Genomic DNA, 21188 nt, shown 5'->3' on the forward strand with positions numbered 1-21188 from the left:
TTTTTTGTTCCACAGAAATCCCAAGAACCAAAAAAATTCCGGCAACCAAACGGATTCCGTAGTTAAATGTCGCACCCGCTGTAGGATGATTCGCACCGCTTATAATGTGAATCGCGAAATGGCATTCCACGAAATTGACAAACAAATTCACGTTTTATGAAAGGCTAATTAACAAAGAGTTGGCTCTCCTTTTTGCGTATGCAAGACGCAAAAAAGGACAGACACAGTATTTAATAACCTGACAACAGTGAAGAGAATTGGTTCGAAAGTTCCGTCTTCTGTCGCATTTGCAATCTTTCCTCCTCCTCGTGAAGATCTGCTGAGAATGGAAGGAGGATTGAACCCTAATTCTCGACCTAAAATTTTAATCACCAACGATGATGGAATAAACGCCCCTGGATTACGAGCCCTGGTTCAGGTCCTTGTTTCCACCAATTTTTACGAAGTTCGTGTCTGCGCTCCTGATTCGTCAGTCTCCTATAATCCCTCTCTCTCTCTCTCTCTGTATATCTCTTCTTTGATTTTTTATTAATCCATCGTTTCTCTGTATTCATCTTCTTTTATTTAATTTTGTTTACCGACGGTGAGATTCTTTCCTATTTTAATGCCTTACATTATTATACCCTAAGGCTCTGTTTGGATTGCCAGAAAAAAAACTTTTCTGATGGATTTTTTTACTCGGATAAGTTTTTTCTTTACACAATTTAGATGGAAATGATATGATTATGGTCAATTTTAACGGATATCAGCGTAAATTGAAGGTGAATTTTTATTGAAATTGAAAAGTTTTGGGTCAAGTCAGTTTTTTAGTGTGTAAAAAAAAAAAGGGGATTTTTTTACAATTTTTTTTTTCCTTTCCCAACTTTTCTAGAAATGTCCTGGAATCCAAACAGGGCGTAAAGGATCAAATCTGGGAGGCAATGAGTAATTTTTCGAAGATTTTCGTGCTGTTTGTCTCATGCAGTTGCTTCTTATGAGAATGGAGTTTGATTCATTTTATTGTGGATGGAGACTATTTGAGCAACTATCTTTACAAAAGTTATTTCAGATGGATATGTAACATTTATTAATCTAAGTGAAACAAGAAAAGCACAAAATTATTGTTACCTTACTGACTGAGATTGCCTAATTCAAAGACCCTGTTCTTGGTTGCCATATCTTCTTTTGCTAGACCATCTGCCACATGCCTCATTTGATCACTGTCTCGCTTATCTCACGAATGAGTGTTGCTAGTCTCTCTAGGCCTGTGCCCCATTCAACACCCCATTGATTTACAGTTGAAGGGTTTCTTTTAACCAGTAGCCTTTCTGCATAATCTGCCACAAATAAACCTTCCAAAAGAGCTATGTATTTCCCTTCATATGAAAATGGATATCAATATCGAGGTTTTTAATTTTTTTTTGGCTGGATCCTGGAGGTGGAAATTTATGTAATGAATTAAAGGGATTCTTTGCTGAGTCCAAAAGGTTACAGGGCACAAAATTATGAAAACCCCATTCAGTCTCTAACACTCCGATTAAAATCTTATCTGTTGCTGATATGTATCGGATTTTGGATGGGCAATACTTAAAAACATTGCATACGATTATAATGTTTTTTTTACCATTCATGTTACATCTATAGTATTTATCATATAACATTTAACAGACTGATGAGCAGATTGTGGGAAACATGGACTGTTGTATGCATATAGAACAATGTGAGTAGAACAATGGGAGCTTTTGACTTCTTATCATTTCATACATATATTAGCCTGATTGTTGGAAATGAAATAGAGTTGATATCAAAATCACATGAATGATAGATTCTTTATTGTTTCTTAAATGAAGGACACTAATGAGACCAGGCATGTCCCAAGTAAAAATTGTGCCATGATTAGGCTGAATTTGCTTGTTGACTTTTATATGAGTCCTATTTGGACCATAGCAGGATTGAGAAATGGATGTGGGAAATGATGCAACAGATACATATAAGAAACTTCTCAGTGTACTACTGTAATAGTAGTTACCTAGATGCATCCAACCACTCTTAGAAAACCCCTCGATTCAATCATCAACTCCACTGACTCAATCATCAACTACTCAGGCAAGACATTGTCCTTGGCCAATGTCTTGCCTCAGTCTTACTTTTTCCATACCACTCGCCCGAGTTAATGAAGAATGGTCCGCATCAATCATTGACTTGATTGAGTTGATTCTTTCTTTACTTAGGCCGAGGTTGAGTTTTTAAACACTGCATGAAACATATGCAGGAAATATGATGTGACGGAAGTAGGTATCCTTCAGGGGAAAAGGAGGCATGATTAGGACATAGGGTTAGTGAGATTTGGGTTGAAGATGTACAAATACGTTCATACGCTTATCTATTTAAGTATTAAATTATCTTGTTAATGAGATTTAGGGTGGAGATATTCAAATTAGTTTACATTGTAGTTTATATGAGCATTAAGTTAAATCATCAAATGGCATGTATGCTAGTTTGAGAAAGAGAAGTTTGAAATACAAGATAGAACCTGATACTCTATGGGATGCACCATGCAACTTGTGTTGTGTATAGAACCATATTTGCGTTTGTTGTGTGGTTTTGTGATCTTATACTAATAACTCTTCAATGCCAAACTAGCAAGCATTTATGAGATTTGCTAATACATTCTGCAAAGGCATACCTATGCTTTGCCTATCAAGGGAATCACGCATTTTTTGAGGCTTTAATGACTCCTTAGGGTTAGTAACTTGGACAAGGAATAAACATATTTAACCTTGAGGGAGCCTTTGTTCGTGGGGCAGCAAGAAGTTAAGCTTGATGTATCCAACATAGGGCCTGGTTTTGTTTTTATTACCAACATAATAAAGTTGATTTCATTTTGGATGCATTATAAACACACCCATACCTTTGTGTTGATACTCGATTCTATGGTCTTTGGTCCTATAAGGCCAAAAATTGTATTTTGAACATGTAACACATGTGGTGTTGTGCCAATTGACGGGCTCCAGTCCCCATAGCTCTCAGTGGTTGGTGAGAACTGAGAAGCTAGGTATTAGATCAATGGAAAATGATTTACATCCTTTCACATTGAACGCCATTAATTCTACACGTTGCTTCTCACTAATGGATGATGTTTGGGCCACGGTCTATCCTTAGTAGGGTGCATCTGTTTGTGAGTACATGTCAAAAGACAGAAAACAGGGGCCATGTATAATATGGTGAAGGCAGGCCTTGTAAGACCTGGGACCATAGTATAATCGGCTCGTATATATGCATATATATTGCCTTAATATTCTTAATAGATTTTTGAGAGACCTAATATGTTGATGGATGTTGGTGGTGATCAATATGCATGTGAATTTATCTGTTGTAAGAGTGGTTCTTAAGTGACAGCATGATTAAGAGATTTCATTAGTAAATTTTAATATTATTATAATTTGAAGGCTTTCAGTCTTTTTCTCAGTTAAGGTACATATCAGCCGTATTCACGATATTTATCATCCTTATCAGCGACACAGTTGTGAATAGGGTGATACAAATTCTCACGGTGCAATAAATAGAGCTATCTACAACATTTTAATCGTATATCTATGTCTACTCTTATTTAAACTATTTTTGGCAGATTTACTTGAACTAAAAATGATCTCATAATTTTAACGTGGTTTTAGATTCGTACTATGTTGGCATTCATATCAGCCTTCTGGATATCTAGTTTTTCTGTTACTACTTGAACTGACAAATGGTCAGATAAACAATAAAATAGGTGTGATACTAATGTAAGTGGCGTAACTACTAACAAGTCCCACAATTAAAAAACTGTAAAAAAAAGGAAAAATAGTAAACAGGAATAGGCCTTAACACATGGATATCGGTGGAAGTTTCCACACAAACATGAAAGAAAAGTTAATGTTAAAATGTTTAAAAATAAAAAAAATGAAAAAAAGGTGAAAAGAGTTCATAAAAAATGGGCACATAAACTGATATATAAGTGAATCATGTTCGTAGTGTGTAAATAATAAAAAATTAGTATTTGTTAAATAAATCAGAAAAATAAATAATTAAAAATAAAAATATTAAATAACATAATAAAAAAGCCCAAAGCATTCATGACTTGATATATCTAGCCGAATAGATGAGTGGTACAATCAAACAGTCAATTACACATAAATTTATCAATAAAAGATGAAATACTATGAGACAAATAGAAAAAAAAAATGAAAAAAGGGTCTGGTCCTGCTGATGAGAGATTGGGTCAGAAGCTCATATCCATCAAATCAACTTAAAAGTTGGGCCAAGGAAATTATGGGAGAGGTGGCCCAATGAAAGAATACAATTCTTGAAAGACTCACTGTGTTAGACGACATTAATGAAGATGGTCAGCTAACTTTAGACTAGAGATCGGAAAGATTCCAACTCCGGGAAGAATACAATCGGATCATCATCCAGGAGGAGCTAAAATGGAAACAAAGGTCTAGAATGAAATGATTGAAAGAGAGAGAGATGAGAGAGATAAAAATACAACCTATTTTCATAGTATCGGTAGTGCTAGGAGATGTGGTGGGGTTGGAGACAAGGTGGTTGGTTTAGGGAATGGAGGTGGTGAGTGGGGTTTTGGGCTTATGTCATATTTGGCTTTCATTTATTACCATGTTTTCATTATAAAATACTAAGTGAAACAGTATTTACTGCATGAAAGGGGTAAAGGATGTTCTTATGCCACCCGAAATAAAAGGCTAGTATTATTGCAATTTTCTCCTTACTTCTTTTGGACACCCATTTGAATTTGAACAATGTGACTACACCTATGCATGGTCATGCTTGCATTATGTAGGTTGATGGCACTCCATATCAAATAAGATTTTTAAGACATTGTTGACCATGAATTTTATGTGCTATTCATATTTTTCTCATGGTGTCATCAATCAAGTGCATTACTCACTTGTTCATCACATGACTGAAAGTAAGACATTGCTAATTAAATCAAGTTAGACAGTATCTATGCATTTCATGTGCTTTTGGTTTCAAATTTTTCTAATTACATTCTTATCTTATCTTGTTTCCTTATTGTTATTTCGTATGAAGTACTTTCCAAAGATTGTTTGGTGGAAACCTAGAATACAAATTTTTTAATACATCTAATTACATTAAAAGGTAGTTTGTTAGATCTTATAATGAATCTACCTCAAACTTGATATAAGAGTATTGTCTATACTTAAAATGCTTTGGCTAGTCTTGTGCGTTCTCCACCTGCTTCTCATTTAGTTATTTGGGTTCTATTGTTTGTAAGATAGTTTTCTATTTGTTAATAGAAAATGCTATCTGTTGGCATTGCCTTTTTGAATACCATTATTAAGGTAATTATCATGCCTTGGCATTTTTTATAGAGAAAAGTCAGCTGTTAGTCATGGCATTACTTGGCTTCATGCTCTTCATGCCAACCGCGTTGAGATCGAAGGAGCAACAGCCTATGCAGTTTCAGGTTTGATATATTTTTCAATTTATGATATTATGTTATAGGCTTGGTTTTGAGCAGTTGCTATACTACATTTCGCACTTGACTGTATATGTTACAAGGGGTTGATATTTTCCTCCCCTCTTTTGTTCCATTCCACTATGTTTATTTTTCTCTCTAAAAGTTGATTTTCCTTAAATGACTAAAATACCCAGAGAGAGATGCCATGATCCATTCCTTGCAAGGTTGAAAAATGCGGTTTTTAATTGCTATCTTGCATCACAAAGCGACACCAAGCTTCGCCCTTGTTCATTTTCAACCGACACTTTTGTTTTTATATGAAATCCTTTCAAAGGAAGATGTCCTCCTTGACCATGTAGGATTGACCTTGCAGAAAAATGGGCCTTTATGATTAGGTTTCATTGTTTTAAATTTCCACCGAAACCGACACGAAATGACCGAAATGTTTATGTTTCTAGCCCCACCGAAATGAAATCTCAATGGATTCTTTGCAATTCATTATTTCCTTAGAAATTTCATTATTTCGACCGATATTAGACCGAAAAATGGAAAGATATTCCAATTTATAGCATATAAATCCATTTTTCTCAACAATAAAAAAAGGCAAACATCCTACGCTAATCTGTTATAAATCGGAAAAAAAACCTTGGAAATTAAAGAAACATTTTTTTTCTTGCTTTTCCATGGATTTTTCTAAAAAAAAAACTTTTATTGGAAAGCCCTAAAAAGTTTGGAATTTTTTCTAGAAACACCTATTTTGGGAAACTCTAAAAGGTTTGGAAATTTTTCATTAAAACATTTTTTATTGGTTTTTACTAAGGTGCTATTTTCAATTTGGAACGCTTCTATTTTTTACTAAGGCCCTGTTTTTCAACCTCTGATCTGTTGCATTAATAGAGAAATGGTAATTCAGATGTATATGGTGCAAATAGTGGTGTCAATAACAATTGCAAAGGTAAAAAATATATAAGATCTTTTATTTTTGTCAACATGTTTGGTGGGTTCATTCTATTTGAATTGAAGGTGAGCCAACTTTTTCAATGTGAAGATTCACAGGAATTTTAAATTTCAAAACCTAAGTATCGTACAAATGAAGAAAGTTTGAGAAGATGAAAAAAGTCCACAAGACAAAGAAATTTCATCCAAAAGATCTGTTAACAAAAATCAGATCATTCTGGAGGATAATTAACTAAAAGTTGTATTTAGATAGGGAACCTCTTGATGGATAATCAGAGGTATTTCTCTTTCTTCAAGAAATGTAATTAGCGGTCAATAAAGCCGGAAGTGTACGATCCCTTCCAAAATTAATAAAACCTCTTCTCGCAAGAAGGAAATTTGATCCCAATATATTTTATGTGTGATTATCTTTTTCATGCATGTGAAATTTGTTTCGAACAATGTCATTTGAAATTTTGATTCATTTATGGTGTTTGAATTTGATTTGCTTATCTTGCTTGATAACTTGAATTCACTTGCATTTAAATTTTATAAACATTGAAAAAAATTATTAGAACTTATTAGTCTTATTTTTAATTGGTACTAATTTTTTATAATTTTTTTATATTTTATTATTATTTTTTATTCCCGCACTTCCTGTTCACTTCCCTGGCACTTCCCTTTATGTTTTTGCGTCGCTTCCCATGACACTTCCCCAACCCGTTATATGCTTCCCTCTTCTTCCCTTCCTGAGAGCCTTCAATTCCACCTTTCGCTTCCCACACGGTCAACTATACTCTTAAACTCCGTGAATTCTCTCTCCTCTCTTATTCTTCTTTCTTTCTTTCTTATCTTCTTCATTCTCTTCCCTTCTCTCTATTCCACATATTGGTTGATCACCACCCAGTCTTATTCATCTTATTTTTACTTTAACAGAGATTATTCTTTATTTGCTTGACAAACTCATGCTTTAAAAATTATTCATTTCCATCATAAACCTCATCACCTTATTATGATGGATAATGGAGTGCTAATGCCAAATTGTGTATGGTTCGCTTTCCTGTTAGAATACATGTCTTAATAAGCTTTAATTTCATTATTTGCAGGAACTCCAGCAGATTGTGCTTCTTTGGGGATATCTAAAGTACTCTTCCCTGGTTCACCTCCTGACTTGGTAGATGTTAAAACTCCTCTATGAACAAGCTTACCACATTATTGCAAATAATCTGTGGTACTAAACGAGCATGGATACTAAACATTAATAATTTACTTTTTTTTATGTCATCAATAATTTACTATGGGCAACAATCTAAATTCTTTCATTGGTTCTCATCTTTACAGAAACAAAGAATATGTGTAAGATAAATTCCAAATTCTCTGCAAAATATGATATGTTTTGATTTTGAGGAATGCTTGGAGGATGCAGAGGAGGGCGGTGTCCCTGGGCCTACCACTCCCTGCATGCCCTACATGTGGGACAGACAACCTGCATGGACTGCCCCCCATGCAGGGCGTGCAGGGATTGGTAGTTCTGGGTTCATGACCCTCTCTGGGCATCCTCAAATTATCTTCCTTTGATATTGCATCTGTTGCTAATTTAGTCCTATCTATGATTACAGGTAATCAGTGGCATCAACATTGGTTCAAACTGTGGATATCACATGTTAGTAACATATTCTTACTCGTGCCTTCTTTATGGCTATCCACCTTTCTTGGCTGTGCTGCAGAAGCACTTTTAACATTAGAAAACATTGTCTTCAACTTGACTGCAAAAAATCTTTAATTTTTTTTTTTTAATATTTAAGTTGCAGGATTCTTTTCAATTAACAATGATATTATTTGGACAGATCCATTATTATCCTCTTGAGGGGCTTTCAAACATTAATTTAGCTCTCAGGAAAAAAACGTACAATTTTCTTGCCTATATCTGGTTCATAAAATTTCATCTCTGGCATCTTTGTTGATAGCTTATTCTTAGAATTAGCAAAAATGAGTTTTCTGGTTTTTCTTTCTTTGCTACATAATGGCCTAAAACATCTAATATGTTTCAAAAAAAAATTATTTGATGTTTCCTTTATACAGAACTACTGGAAACTTAATTTTTTATAGAAAAAACTCAAATAAGTATACTTCTGAAGTACAACCATCTTTTTTCCGCTCTTTGAGCCCAACTTCCAAGGAATTTGGAATTCATATTTTGTCAGTCAATTAAAATGCCTTACTGATATAGTGTGGTTTGTAACTATTGTCGATGCTCCTCTATAATTAGACGTAAGAATTCCTAAGTTCTCCTTAAGATTTTTTTTTGTGTATAGAAAACTCACAGGTTAGGTCTCTTTCCGAGCACAGTTATTTGCGAGTGTCATCACTGTCATGTTTCCATTATTTTAGCTCCATAATATATCTTTTCTCTTAGAAAGTGTAAGTAGTATTTTGTGTTTGGGGGTCGAGAGTTGGAACCACAGAGTTCTGCTAGTACTGTACAGTCTGTACATGCAGCAAAACAATGCCAATTAAGAAAAGGTTATTAACATTTGCATAAGGCGGGAAAGCAAGGTTTATTAGTGATTATTGCATGTTTATGCTGATGATCTAATTTATTACTGTATTTATAAATCCCTTATTGACAATGCAATACAGTTTTCATTCATGCTTTTAGGTATTATGTGTTGTTTATTACTGAGTTTCTGTTTCCATATTGGTGGTACGTTACTTGTAAACCTGGATCATATCACCAACTTTTTCAATCCCAAAGTGTTCAAAATTAAGCGCAAACGTCTTTTCTATTAATCATTCATGTAAATGTCTTTTCTATTAATCATTCATTGCTTTAATTAAGATCTCCCTGACATTGATTTATCTGGTTTCATTATTTTGTAGTCTGAAATTTATGTATTTTGTACAATTTATAGTTTTCTTTAAACATCTTTCCATTTGTAGGATGATATGGTATTTGCACATTAGCTCGGTGAATTCTTTCCAAGTACATTTGCTTGTTAAATAAATCGGCGGGCATGATTTTTTCTCATCACATTGATGGAAATTTCCTCTTTGCTGGACTTGCAGTGTGTACTCCGGGACGGTAGCTGGTGCTCGAGAGGGATTCATAAGTGGCCTTCCTTCTTTATCTATATCATATAATTGGTAAGCAAAAATGCTATTGTTTTTCACATGTTCTCTGAAGTCTGACCAACTCGGTCCCCCCTTTTTCAATAAAATTGGCTACTATTCAAAAAAAAAAAAAAATGGATGTGAAAATGCTATTGTTTTAACGTGGCTGATTCATGCTAACACTCTCTTTACTTGAACCCTCTAGACCGAAAAGGGAGGAATCATATGAGGAAATTGATGTAGCTGTTGCCTGTTAAGTTTATTTGTTCAAAATTCCACACTTCTTATATATAAGCTTATTGCATTATTCTTCACTTATTCCCATTGGTTTCAAAACCTCCAATTTTCAGTTTTTCGTGATTTGGTTTTAAGTTCCCACCCGACTACTTCCAAGGTTCTGCCCCCGAAAGGTTCATTTTTTTCTTAGAGCAGTGTTTAGAAAATCTAAGGGCCTGAAGCTGAAATATGCTCCAATCATATATTTAAATTCAGCGTCCACGACAATGGTCCTTCCACATTGCCCTTGCTAGAGCATATAGGATGGCAATATGGATTGTGTTATAGGCTTTCTTTAGTCCGTTTGGCGAGACAAGAGCTATTGAGACTAAATTTAGGGCTCTCGTATGTGGTATTTGTGCAGTCTCTAGGGACCAGCTACAACATCTGATAATTGATGGGATTCGAGGAAAGGGAGCCGATATCCGTGTTGGTTCGCAGACGCCATTGAGCAGATCAGGGACACATTGGCAGGGATGTTCTCCTAGATAAGACATGTGTGGTGATCAGCTACTGCGGAGACGGACGCTTGCTCGGGAGTAAGTAGAGAGGAGTTCCAAATATTTGACTTTCTACTTCCTTGAGAGGGCGATCCATGAGAGTTTATGTTAGGGACTCTGGTGTTGTTTCCTTAGTTTTATGGGGCAGCTAGGGTGGGGACACTTGTGTTTGTAGGTTTTATTTTTCTGTTTTAATGTGCTTGTAATCTGCCTCTTGACCACCTCGGTCATTGATCTTTCATTAATGTAATCACTGTTAAAGTATAAAAGAATAAATAACACCTTCTCCAACAGCTTAAGGTTTTGGAGTAACTGGTTGTTTCACATGGTATCAGAGCAAAGGTCCTGAATTCAAACCTCCTTGATGTCAAAATTCCACATGCAATGGTCAATCCAAAAGTGGGGCCACATTTGCCACGTGTAGGCCGACCCAAAGAGAGGGGGCCACACGTGAGGGGGGAGTGTTTAAGTATAAAAGAATAAATAACACCTTCTCCAACAGCTTAAGCTTTTGGAGTAACTGGTTGTTTCACAATCACCTTTAAAAAAAAACCATGTCAAATTACCTTTGATTGGAAAGTAAAGAAAAAAGAAGATAAAATACTGAAGAATCCTCGAAAACCCTAAGGTAAGCCTCACAAAAAGTTGAGGAAGGAGGAGTTCAAGTCAGGGCCCATGACTTGTTTCCTCTCTTTTATATCATTAATCAAAGGCAGAATTACATAAACTGCCCCATATAGTGTACACAATACTAAAGTAAAAAAACATAATATCTAAGTGACTTATATATACTTATGTAAGTCATGTATCATACACTTATACTCCATGACTTCTATGCATCACACAGTGGTGTATATAAGTGGCTTATAAAGTGAATGATGGGGACCATCATCGGCCCCATATTTTGATTGTAAGCTTCTGTTATAGAAGGGGTGCCATTATCAACTTAAGGGGGTTTATTGTGGGTGTTAATCAAAGGCAGAATTACATAAAGTGCCCCATATAGTGTACACAATACTAAAGTAAAAAACATAATATCTAAGTGACTTACATATACTTATGTAAGTTATGTATCTTACACTTATACTCCATGACTTATATCATATGCATCACACAGTGGTGTATATAAGTGGCTTATAAAGCGAATGATGGGGACCATCATCGGCCCCATATTTTAATTGTAAGCTTCTATTATAGAAGGGGTGCCGTTATCAAATTAAGGGGGTTTATTGTGGGTGTCCGTATCAAAATACTAAATATAGTAAGTTTTTATTTACTAAATAAAGGGCGGCCCAATGCACGAGGCTCCCACCATTGCGGGGTCTGGGGAGGGCTAGATGTACACAGATGATGCTACGCAAAGAGTTCCTAAAAACGTTGCCAATATTTCCTATGTATGGGTTGCCAAGGGAGCAATTGTCGACCTGAGTCAACATTTTTTGGACGAAAATTGTCAAAATCTATTATTTCATCCTTTTATTGAAACATTTTATTTCGATCATATGTCATGTAGGTTTTTTAGTATGTCCAAGAGAACATTGATTAGGTCTGCCTAGGTGGGTGGAAGCCGGGAGAGAAGGCAATGAGCTGGATCCCAAGCTTAGCAAGGAGTATTTTAGCAACAATATAGGAAAGCTACTTGTATCTATGTTGTTTGAAAAGCTGCCAAGAGTGTTGTATTTTCAAGCCGACCTTGAGTCTACATCAAGTAAAGAAAAATTCATCGATTCATAAAATTTAGTTGCCAGTTTTTTTGTTTTTTTTTTTTTGAGTGAGATATTTACTAGGTTTTGAATTCATTGGCCATGTCAACCTTCTCTCTACGATGCAGACAATTTTTTATTTTATAACTTAAGTTTAGATTTTCCTCTTTTCTTTTTGCCATGTTGAGTTTTTTCTTTCAAGTACTGATTTTAATGAATATAGAAGGATCTCATAGGATAATAGAGAACCCACCTAGTCTCATAGGAAGCAATAAGGATGAGAGGCAGGGGGAAAATACCCTATGGCTCTGTTCACTTGTTTTCCTTGGTGCTGTTTTCCCTGGAAAACATCCTTTTTTGTCCCTGACAAGACCTTGACAAGACAGAATTTCTGTGTTCACTTCTTTTCCAGGGAAAACTATTTTCAGATGTGGAATTTCTTATTTAAAGGCTAAAAATGACGTGGAAATTGACTTTTTCCCTGTTACTTGAGATTTGCTTTCCGATTAAATATATCGGAAAGAGGCTTTCCATGGAAAAAGAAGGCTTTTCCTCTTCATTCCTTTCCCTTCTGCCATGTCACCTGGAAAGGAAAGGAAAACGAAATCCTTTCCTTTCCTTTCCGGGGAAAAGAAGTGAACAGAGCCTATGTGAGACTTTTTTGTTGCTTAGAAGAGAAAAAATGTGGGGAAGCCCCTTTGTTGTTTGGGCACCGGTTCTTAATTTTGACGTAAAATGGGTGTAAAATTCTTTTTATGCTCATTATATTTCTAAAGAAATAGAGCCTTGGGATAAATTGAGACAAATATTTCCCTGATTCAAATCTTTTTTCTAACATAAACCATGATGTTCAATGGGCAAATATAAATTGTGTTAAAGGGTTTTCCATCCCAACAACCTTTTGATTTTTTTTGGTTACAAACCAGTCCATATTTTAAACCCTTTTACCCACCGATTAGCCTGCTGCAGACCTTCCCTAGACCTGTTACAATTATTTCCCTTTACAGATCAGCAGACCCAACAATCCAAAAAAACCAATTTTATTTCCCAAAACTATTACTGAAATCCCAATCCTACCAACCCGATCCATATTCCCCATCTTACTCCTTTTAGAACTCCCCTTCTGTAGCCACCTCATCAATGAATTTCCACAGAATGATCAATAAAACCATTACAGGAGAAAAAGACAAATAAAAAGGGTCCCAACAGGGAGAATCACAAATTTGTGATTGTAATTTAGTTACCAGCCCATTGCATCAATGACTGTTTCAAGTTTTTTTTTGAACTGGTCAATGACTGTTGCAAGTTACGCTTGCTATTAATACGTAGCATGGGAAAGCCTCTTCTACCTTATGGTATTTGGAAATAGAGTTCTAAAGTTGGGTTGCGTTTGAGAGGACTCAAGCCTAAGTTGTGGCTCTACTGTGCATAGTCATAAATATCTCCGATATTTTTTGAAAATATAGCGATATTGTGTTTTTTAATAAAAAGACAGAATCCCAAAATTATTCTGAGATTCTGAAAAATATCGAGATGTCTTCATACTTTATTATTGACTGCACAAATATCACCAAAATATTGTCATAGATTCACGATATAAATCCGAAATAACAATTTTATTCTGAGATACGCCATTCTCGAGAAATTTTTGAGACGAATATTTGTAACTATGCTATTGTGGACATACAACTTACCAAAATACTATTCAATGCATAAAAATTTCTTACCAAAACATTATTCAATGCATAATGATTTTTTAATTTCCTTTTTTCTACAAAAAACTATGTACTAAACTTTAAACCATGCCTGACTAGAGGATCTGGCTGCAGTTTCCAGCTTGACTTAATCCAAATTATTTTATGCAATAATTCGAACAATCACAGAAAAAGAAACTATGGGAAGCCAATATATAGTACAATGTGGTAACTTAATGTATTAAGTGGTTAATGTTTTCTGTTACTTATTTAAAGTATCTCTCTTGATATGGAAACGGTGCTTAACTTGATCTTATCTCTCTCTCTCTCTCTCTCTCTCTCTCTCTCTCTCTCTCTCTCTCTCACACACACACACACACACACACACACACACACACAGAGTTGCTGATCTAGTAAGGCTTTTGATGTTTTTAACTAACTAGTTAAGTGGACTCAACTCAACTCAACTCAGCCTTTGTCCCAAGCTAGTTGGGGAACTAGTTAAGTGGACTACTTCCCAAAAAAAAAAAAAAAAAAAACTAACTGGTAAATTGGACTTTCAGGGTGGGAGGTCAGAGCAACGTTCACGACTTCAAAATAGGTGCGGAGGCTTGCTTGCCAATCATAAATGCAATATTGACTGAGCTCAAGAATAAAACTTATCCTCAAGGATTCTTTTTAAATATGGATTTGCCAACCGATATTGCGAATCATAAGGTGATCTTTAAAACTAGAATCCTTTCATAAAGTATCACATTATGCTAGACACTTCTTCATTTTCTTGGAGGCTACTTATTCTCACATTTTGAGAAGTATGTTATGTCAAGAGATGTATTGGTTGAAATCTTGTTGTGACATATTTATTTCTTGTGGTTCACCAAAGGGTTATAAGTTGACTAAACAAGGGAGAAGTATGATAAGAATTGGGTGGAAGCAAATCACCTCCAGCAAACAAGGGGATACGATCTTTTCAGCTTTGAATATGGAGGTTGACTCAGTTGCAGTGCCAGAAATGAGCTCAGGCTCAACTCCATTACAAGAGCATCTTTTGTTCAAGAGAGAGGTGTGATTCCTTTTTATTCATATGACCTTTTATTTGCAACAATTTGATAATGGGAGATGGCCATTCGCAATCTCTTGTTTTGATCTTGCTACTCCTCTCTTTATTTTACATTTTTCTCATTGGCTAACAGCCAATGTGAGAAGTTCAAAATACAGAGAGGAGTGCCAATACCAAAAGAAGGGAATAGTCACATATCCCTACTGATGATTATATTCCCTGAAAATTTTCTCATTTCTATTTTGTCAGCTGTATATCGAGGTTTACTTAATGTTGTTGTCATTTCCATACTTGCTTCCATTTTAGAGTAAGCAATAAATGTTATTCACCTTTGTGACCATTCTTTATTTTGGAAAGAAATAGAGGGCGAGCCTTGGCGCAATGGTAAGGTTGCTCCATTGTGACCTGGTGGTCACTGGTTCGGGTCACGGAAACAGCCTCTCTGCAAAGCAGGAGTAAGGCTGTGTACATCTAGTCCTCTCCAGACCCCGCAATGGCGGGAGCCTCGTGCACCCTTTCTTTATTTTGGATAGAATCGATTATTTTACATTAATTAGAAATATAATCTCATTGTGAAAGCCTTCTAGCATAAATGTTTGAATTTCCGAGTGAGAATTCAATAAAATAAAGTAAAGCTAAGTCTCAAATATGCAAATGTTGCCAAACTACCTACAAGGTTTTAAATTTCAGTTTCGGTCTCAAACGTTTCGGTTGGCAATTTCAGTGGAAATCCTGTAAAATCACGGAATTGTATGTTTCAAGTACAAATACATGCTTAGAAACCATCACATAACATTGGATTTGTTAATTTTAATTGGTCATCCAAGCTCCCAGCAGTTACCAACAAAAACTTTGAACAAATACATCATGTTTTTTTAGTGTTTAATACATCATGTTATTCTAATGAACTGAAGGTTCTTTTACATTTTAATTAACTTTGGAACCTCTTTTGCTACATTTAATTAGGTACAAAGTTGGCAAGAATTTGGAGGAGACGAGGATTCAGACATTGGAGCTCTTCGAAAAGGATATGTTAGTAACTTTCTTTAAAACATATTTAAAACATAATTATGTTTTATCTGGACAGGATGGTGATAAGCATGATATTTGTGTCTCTGTTTCAGATAACAGTCACTCCTCTTGGTGCCATTTCACCCCCAGAAGTAGATGCCGAGGCCTACTTGAAAGATTGGATAAAGCGTGTAGCTGAGTACCCATCACCATCATCATTATAAAAAAGTTGGTTTCATTCTGCAATTGAATATATTATGTGCATTTCAATTACATCAGGCGTTCCGTTTCAATTTATCACCCCTTTTTTTGGGTTGCCTTCTAGAATCTTCTATGTCAAGCTCCCTCTTTTCTGTTGGATTTTTTTTTTTTTGGAGTGATAACAAAAGAATTTCACATCAAGAAAATATGCAATACAAGAAAGTAGATGAGGAAATGTCCTTAGAAACAGAAAATGAAGAAATATAACAGGAGAGCCAGTAAAAAAGAAAAGAAAAATACTAGAAAGAACATTAGGATGGACATGTCATCCCGCCACATGTTATAAATGGAACACCTTTTCAAGGTTGAGCATATCCTGGTCGACTCTGTCAGTTGTCAATCCATTGTCTATTCCCTTAAACACTTCTTGAGATTTACTTGAACCAAGGGGAACATTCCCTACTAAAATCTACCGCTTTGGGAACATAATTGGCTAGTTTTCATGGTACTAGAGATGATCTCATGTCCTTCTTTTTTTTTATGGGTATGTCCGTCCTATAGCTGTCTTTGAGAGTCACCTTACACCTAGAAAATTTTTATCAGCTCTTGAAGATATATAACCTGGTAAGGACTCTAATATATCCTCTTCATTTTTGCTTCCACTTCTGCGATCAATTTCCCCTATGTCATTCTATGATCCAGTGGGACATGCATCTTCATCTAGTAATGTACAACTATTACACAAATAATTGCAACTCTAACCTTGGAACCTAGAATTGGTGTGAGGCCACTGTTCTCTCCATGACAAATGCAGCACCATAAACATACTCCTCAATCCACCACTCACTTTAAAACTGGGAAATGAAATTGATCAAGATTACTCTTTTCTGTCAACTGTTTTTATTTGTTCTTTCTTGTCATTAAAGGAAGTTCCATTTGAAAAGAATTCTGCTTAGGAATGTTTTTTATAGAAGTGTTTTGATTAAATCACAGTACTTCATTTGATCATCAGTTTTTGAATTTTAGGTTGTGGAAACTTCCTTTCTCATTAACCGCAAACATTTTATTGATTATTTAGAAATTTAAACAACCACCAGTCCATACTTCTTTCATTAGTACATAGTTGCCTAATTATTTTATCATGCATGATTGTTGTATGTTTTTTATGCAGAATAGATTGGTCAATGCATAATATTTGGATTTAAACCATATAAAGAAAAACATGCAGATTTACTCATTTCCCGTGTCCTGGAAATTCTTCCGCAGGATTTTATGATATTTAAGCTGCTAATTGAGGCCGGCTTTGGAGCTCGAAGTTTGCGTTGTGTTTTACAATCCATTATTGTCCAATCTCTTTCTGAGATTGCAGATATTAGATTTGGCCATCTGGAATATGTCATCCAAGTTGGCATTTGATGATTACATTATTGCCTTGTGGTGTTTTGAACTCTGCTATTTCTCTTTTTAATAAGTTGGATAAGAAAATAATCATTTGCCTCTTCCTCTATTTGGTACAAGTAATATATTCGTGAATCGATTAATCTTCTCCTCTCATGTTAAAAAGAGATCTCTAAGTTCCTCAAAAAGATAATTAAACTCGATGTGTACAAGAGTTCCGTGACTTGGCAATATGCTTAATGTCTGTGGTGCACCTTAGTCCATAAGGATGAAGAATTACTGTCAAAGTACAGGATATACAAAACACAGGATATCTGCACTACGTCTCTATTCTCCTTATGAATGACAATGACCCAAAACTAATTCCTTTTGAAGTGGTACCAACGATTCAAAGCCTGGAACAAAAACAGGAAGGGAGCAAAAAGATTCTTGTATCTTATGCTTAAAGAGCCTTGGTTTAAGGAGTAGCTTGTTTTGTCCAGTATTTTTTTCAAAAAGGACTGTACGGCCCACATCATAGGACGATCCAAGCCGTCCATTTAATGGGCCACAACGTGTATTGGTTGTGCCCAAAAAATCATTTCCATAGAATGATGTTCCATCTATAGAGATTTCCATAATAGACCGTTCCTCTATAGATCAGAGGGATAGGGTCATCCTATGGAGATAAGGTTTTTTGGGGCACAACCGATATATGCGGCGGCCTATCAAATGAACGGTTTGGATCATCCTATGGTGTCGCCCGTACAATGCTTTTTGAAAAATACTCTGGTTTAAGAACCTTAATATTTTCATCTAGAAAGCCCAAGAAACAATTTCAGGGATCTTTCAGTCCAAAAAAGAAAAAAATAAAATTTGAAATCTCTTTTAATCATCTGATGCCTAATTCAATTGATTGCTCTAGTTATTGATGATTTTAGCTACCAGTTTGCTGGACTGAAAGAAATTGAGCATGAAGAAACTAAATTCTTAGGGGCTCCTAATCATGAATGGTATTTAACTTAGCAGAATTCTTTATACTAAAAAGCTCGGATTCTATATGGAAATCATTACCTCCAGGCTCTATCTGTAGAAAAGCTACACTTACAAGTCATCTTATCCCCACCTAACCCTGGAAACTCCTTGGTCCAACATGACAGTGACAGTCATTACATCTCTCTCTCTCGAGTGGATTTCACCGAGGTCGCGACTAAGTGCCTCGCCAGAAATCAGCCCATTCATTTTTCTTTGAATGGCTGAGGTTAGACTATCCCATAATTAATTAGTTGAAGAGTAACTGAGTTGGGACCTTATGCATAAATCTAAGAGGAATGCTGAATTTAAGGGCCCATGCGAAAACCAGGTGCAAGGGTGCCTCTATTGGATCCACATCACCAGTATATATCCATTTAACATTTCTTGGAAAATACTTCCAAAATGGGATTTCGTTTGGAAAGCAAAGACGAAAGTGGAATTGGCCTACGATCTGATCATTTCCACATTGTATTTTGCATTTTGTGGGGGATTTCTTTACTTTTACATTTTCGGTGACATTATAAATATGTGATTTGGGTCCAATGGAGGCACACTTTGCACCCGATTTTTGCAAGGGCGCCCTTTTGTTTATCATTGCTCTAAATCTAATACATTTAAGAGAGAGAGAGAGAGAGAGAGAGAGAGAGAGAGAGAGAGAGAGAGAGAGAGAGAGAGAGAGAGAGAGAGAGAGAGAGAGATGTAGTAATCCTACTGACAAAGTAATCCTACCGACCTTTGTCACCCACCATTAAACCCTATGTAATTAAGTGATAAAGCATATAATCTGCCTAAGAGGTGATTATTCTCATTTTTAAAAGCTTGGGGTGCATTGTCTTGAATGTTTATTATTTAAAAAAGCCACAGTGGGGGTTTCCTTCTAGCAAGTCAAGGAGCATCATCATTAGAATTGCTTAAATAAAAGTTCAAATCTAATGCATGACTTAGATGTCATGAACATCACATGGGTGCCTTTTATCTGCTTTTCTATTGAGATGAAGTGTCCAAATTCATCAACTCTTTAAGGTGATCCCATGGATTTGAATTGAAACTCCAACCTTCCAACTACCCAAAAAATAGACAGAGCAACAATCAGAAACAAGAAGACTTTTAATCAATATCTTGTTGATATTTTACAAATGACCATTAGTTTTCAAGCTTGTGAAATCATGGGGGTTTGGAAGAAAGGATTTTGTCCATTTACAGGCATGAAAGTATGTATAAAAAACCATTTTAATATGTCTAGCTACACAGATAGTAAAGAAATTAAAAAGGTCTATATGTGTTTAGATATCTATGTACATCAAAACTTTGATACTTCTTTGTGGATCTAAGAAGCCTCATTGTTTAGATGGCAAGAGAGGAGGTGCTTGTGACTCTACTAGGATTGACCACATCACGTGAACATCTTCATATGGGCAGGATTTCACATCTTCATAGAGAATGTATATCCCTCTACCTGAAAAGAAAAACCATGAGAAATTATTGTTTAAATATATGAATGGCAGATTGAAAATGGAGGCCAATGATGCAGATATTGAGAACTTGAGCTAATAAAATAAATAAATGAGGGAGAAGAAAGTGAAAGAAAAGAAAAATAACAGGCAATGACAAAGAACACAACAATAAGATGCATGAATGAGGAAATGGAGAATTTTAAGAGTTGGGTGTAAAGCAAAACCATGCTAAGGAAAGGGGCGCAAAGAAAGGAAAAAACAACAACAAGGCTAGAGATAGAGGGCAATGCTGCATGGATGCAAAGAAGCAAGTATTAAAGTAATGGGTTGTAAGTTTGAAGGGAAGAGAATCAAAAGTAAAAAGGTTTACGAGTATAGTAAAACTAAAATGTGAAATTACTAGTAAAAGAAATGGATAAATGGGTTTCAATGGAGAAATACTCTTTTTATGGGCTGAATGCAGACGAACCCATAGCTTCTTCAAAGGGGAGAGGAGGGATTGCAGCCACCCCATTTGGAGAAGTGGGTGTGTTTCATGACAGGTGAAGGGAGGAAATAGAGAGGGTAGAGAGAGAGAGAGAGAGAGAGAGAGAGAGAGAGAGAGAGAGAGAGAGAGAGAGAGAGAGAGAGAGCGAGAGAGAGACTGTAGGTTTGCTTAGACAAGGGTGAAGTCTAGAATACTATTTCTACCATACTTGCATTCCCTTGCAGACTAATCATGCATAACATATTCTCTTGGTACCAAGTCATTGTCCACCTTTTTCCCTTGTAGTACAAGATGCCAATCCTTCTCCCATTTCGTCCCTCTACTCTTTTTCTTAATATTCCTTGTGTCTCAAGCCAAATGCTCTGTTTTCCCATTCCTCAGCATGATTTCATTTTGGGTTTCTCTCTTTTTGGTCCATCTCTTTTTTTGTCAAGAAAACATGCCAAAGAGTCTCTCACAAGGATATTGTTTTTTTTCCCAAGATAATGTTATTTTGCATTGTGGAACAAGACTAGTAGTTGTACAAGTAGCTGCACCCATGTGTCTAGAAACAAAAACATATGGCCCATATTGATGTTTCTCCTGACCCATTTGAATAATTGCTACTTAGAATAACACTACAATTAAATAAAAAAAACCATATGCTTCTCATGCCCTTCATTAATGTTTATGTAAACTTTGAAGCCAATATTTTACTCTAATAATTGGGCAATAAGGGCAATAAAAACATACTACTTTATTAATAAATTGCTCCAATTTCATATTCTAAAGAATCTAAACATAAATCTTGTTACGGGATTCGCTTTATATAAAATTGCCTTTGAATGGTAGTATTGTCTCGGCATGTATAGACACCCCAAGGATCCACAGACATGCAAGGAATAG

At 35.6% G+C, this 21188-nt stretch overlaps 1 protein-coding gene and 1 long non-coding RNA gene across 2 annotated transcripts; one reads left to right on the plus strand and one right to left on the minus strand.

The window, feature by feature from the left end:
- The first annotated feature begins 221 nt into the window (after positions 1–221).
- LOC143845727 (Survival protein SurE-like phosphatase/nucleotidase) lies at positions 222–17451 on the plus strand. The gene is made up of 10 exons (XM_077354137.1): positions 222–468; positions 5370–5464; positions 7501–7568; positions 8014–8057; positions 9461–9538; positions 14242–14395; positions 14562–14741; positions 15705–15770; positions 15863–15977; positions 17217–17451. The coding sequence occupies exons 1-9, from the start codon at positions 326–328 to the stop codon at positions 15971–15973; spliced, it is 939 nt and encodes a 312-aa protein (XP_077210252.1). The 5' UTR covers positions 222–325; the 3' UTR covers positions 15974–15977; positions 17217–17451.
- A 2013-nt stretch (positions 17452–19464) lies between these two features.
- On the minus strand, positions 19465–20642 carry LOC143846863 (uncharacterized). Its single transcript, XR_013234869.1, has 2 exons — positions 20258–20642; positions 19465–19818 (listed from the first exon to the last, which is right to left on the minus strand). It is a non-coding gene; the product is annotated as an uncharacterized LOC143846863 (long non-coding RNA).
- Between the last annotated feature and the right edge of the window lie 546 nt (positions 20643–21188).

This window comes from Tasmannia lanceolata, unplaced genomic scaffold, assembly GCF_043159265.1.
Source record: "Tasmannia lanceolata isolate RefF3 unplaced genomic scaffold, GAP_Taslan_0.1 ptg000015l, whole genome shotgun sequence".
NCBI classification, from domain to species: Eukaryota; Viridiplantae; Streptophyta; class Magnoliopsida; order Canellales; family Winteraceae; genus Tasmannia; species Tasmannia lanceolata.

Bases quoted from the DNA above. Each gene is read 5' to 3' on its own strand.
- LOC143845727 (XM_077354137.1), top strand. From the start codon at position 326: ATGGAAGGAGGATTGAACCCTAATTCTCGACCTAAAATTTTAATCACC. The intron at 5,465-7,500 runs GTTTGATATATT...CATTATTTGCAG, and splicing joins AACAGCCTATGCAGTTTCAG to GAACTCCAGCAGATTGTGCT. The intron at 7,569-8,013 runs GTAGATGTTAAA...CTATGATTACAG, and splicing joins CTGGTTCACCTCCTGACTTG to GTAATCAGTGGCATCAACAT.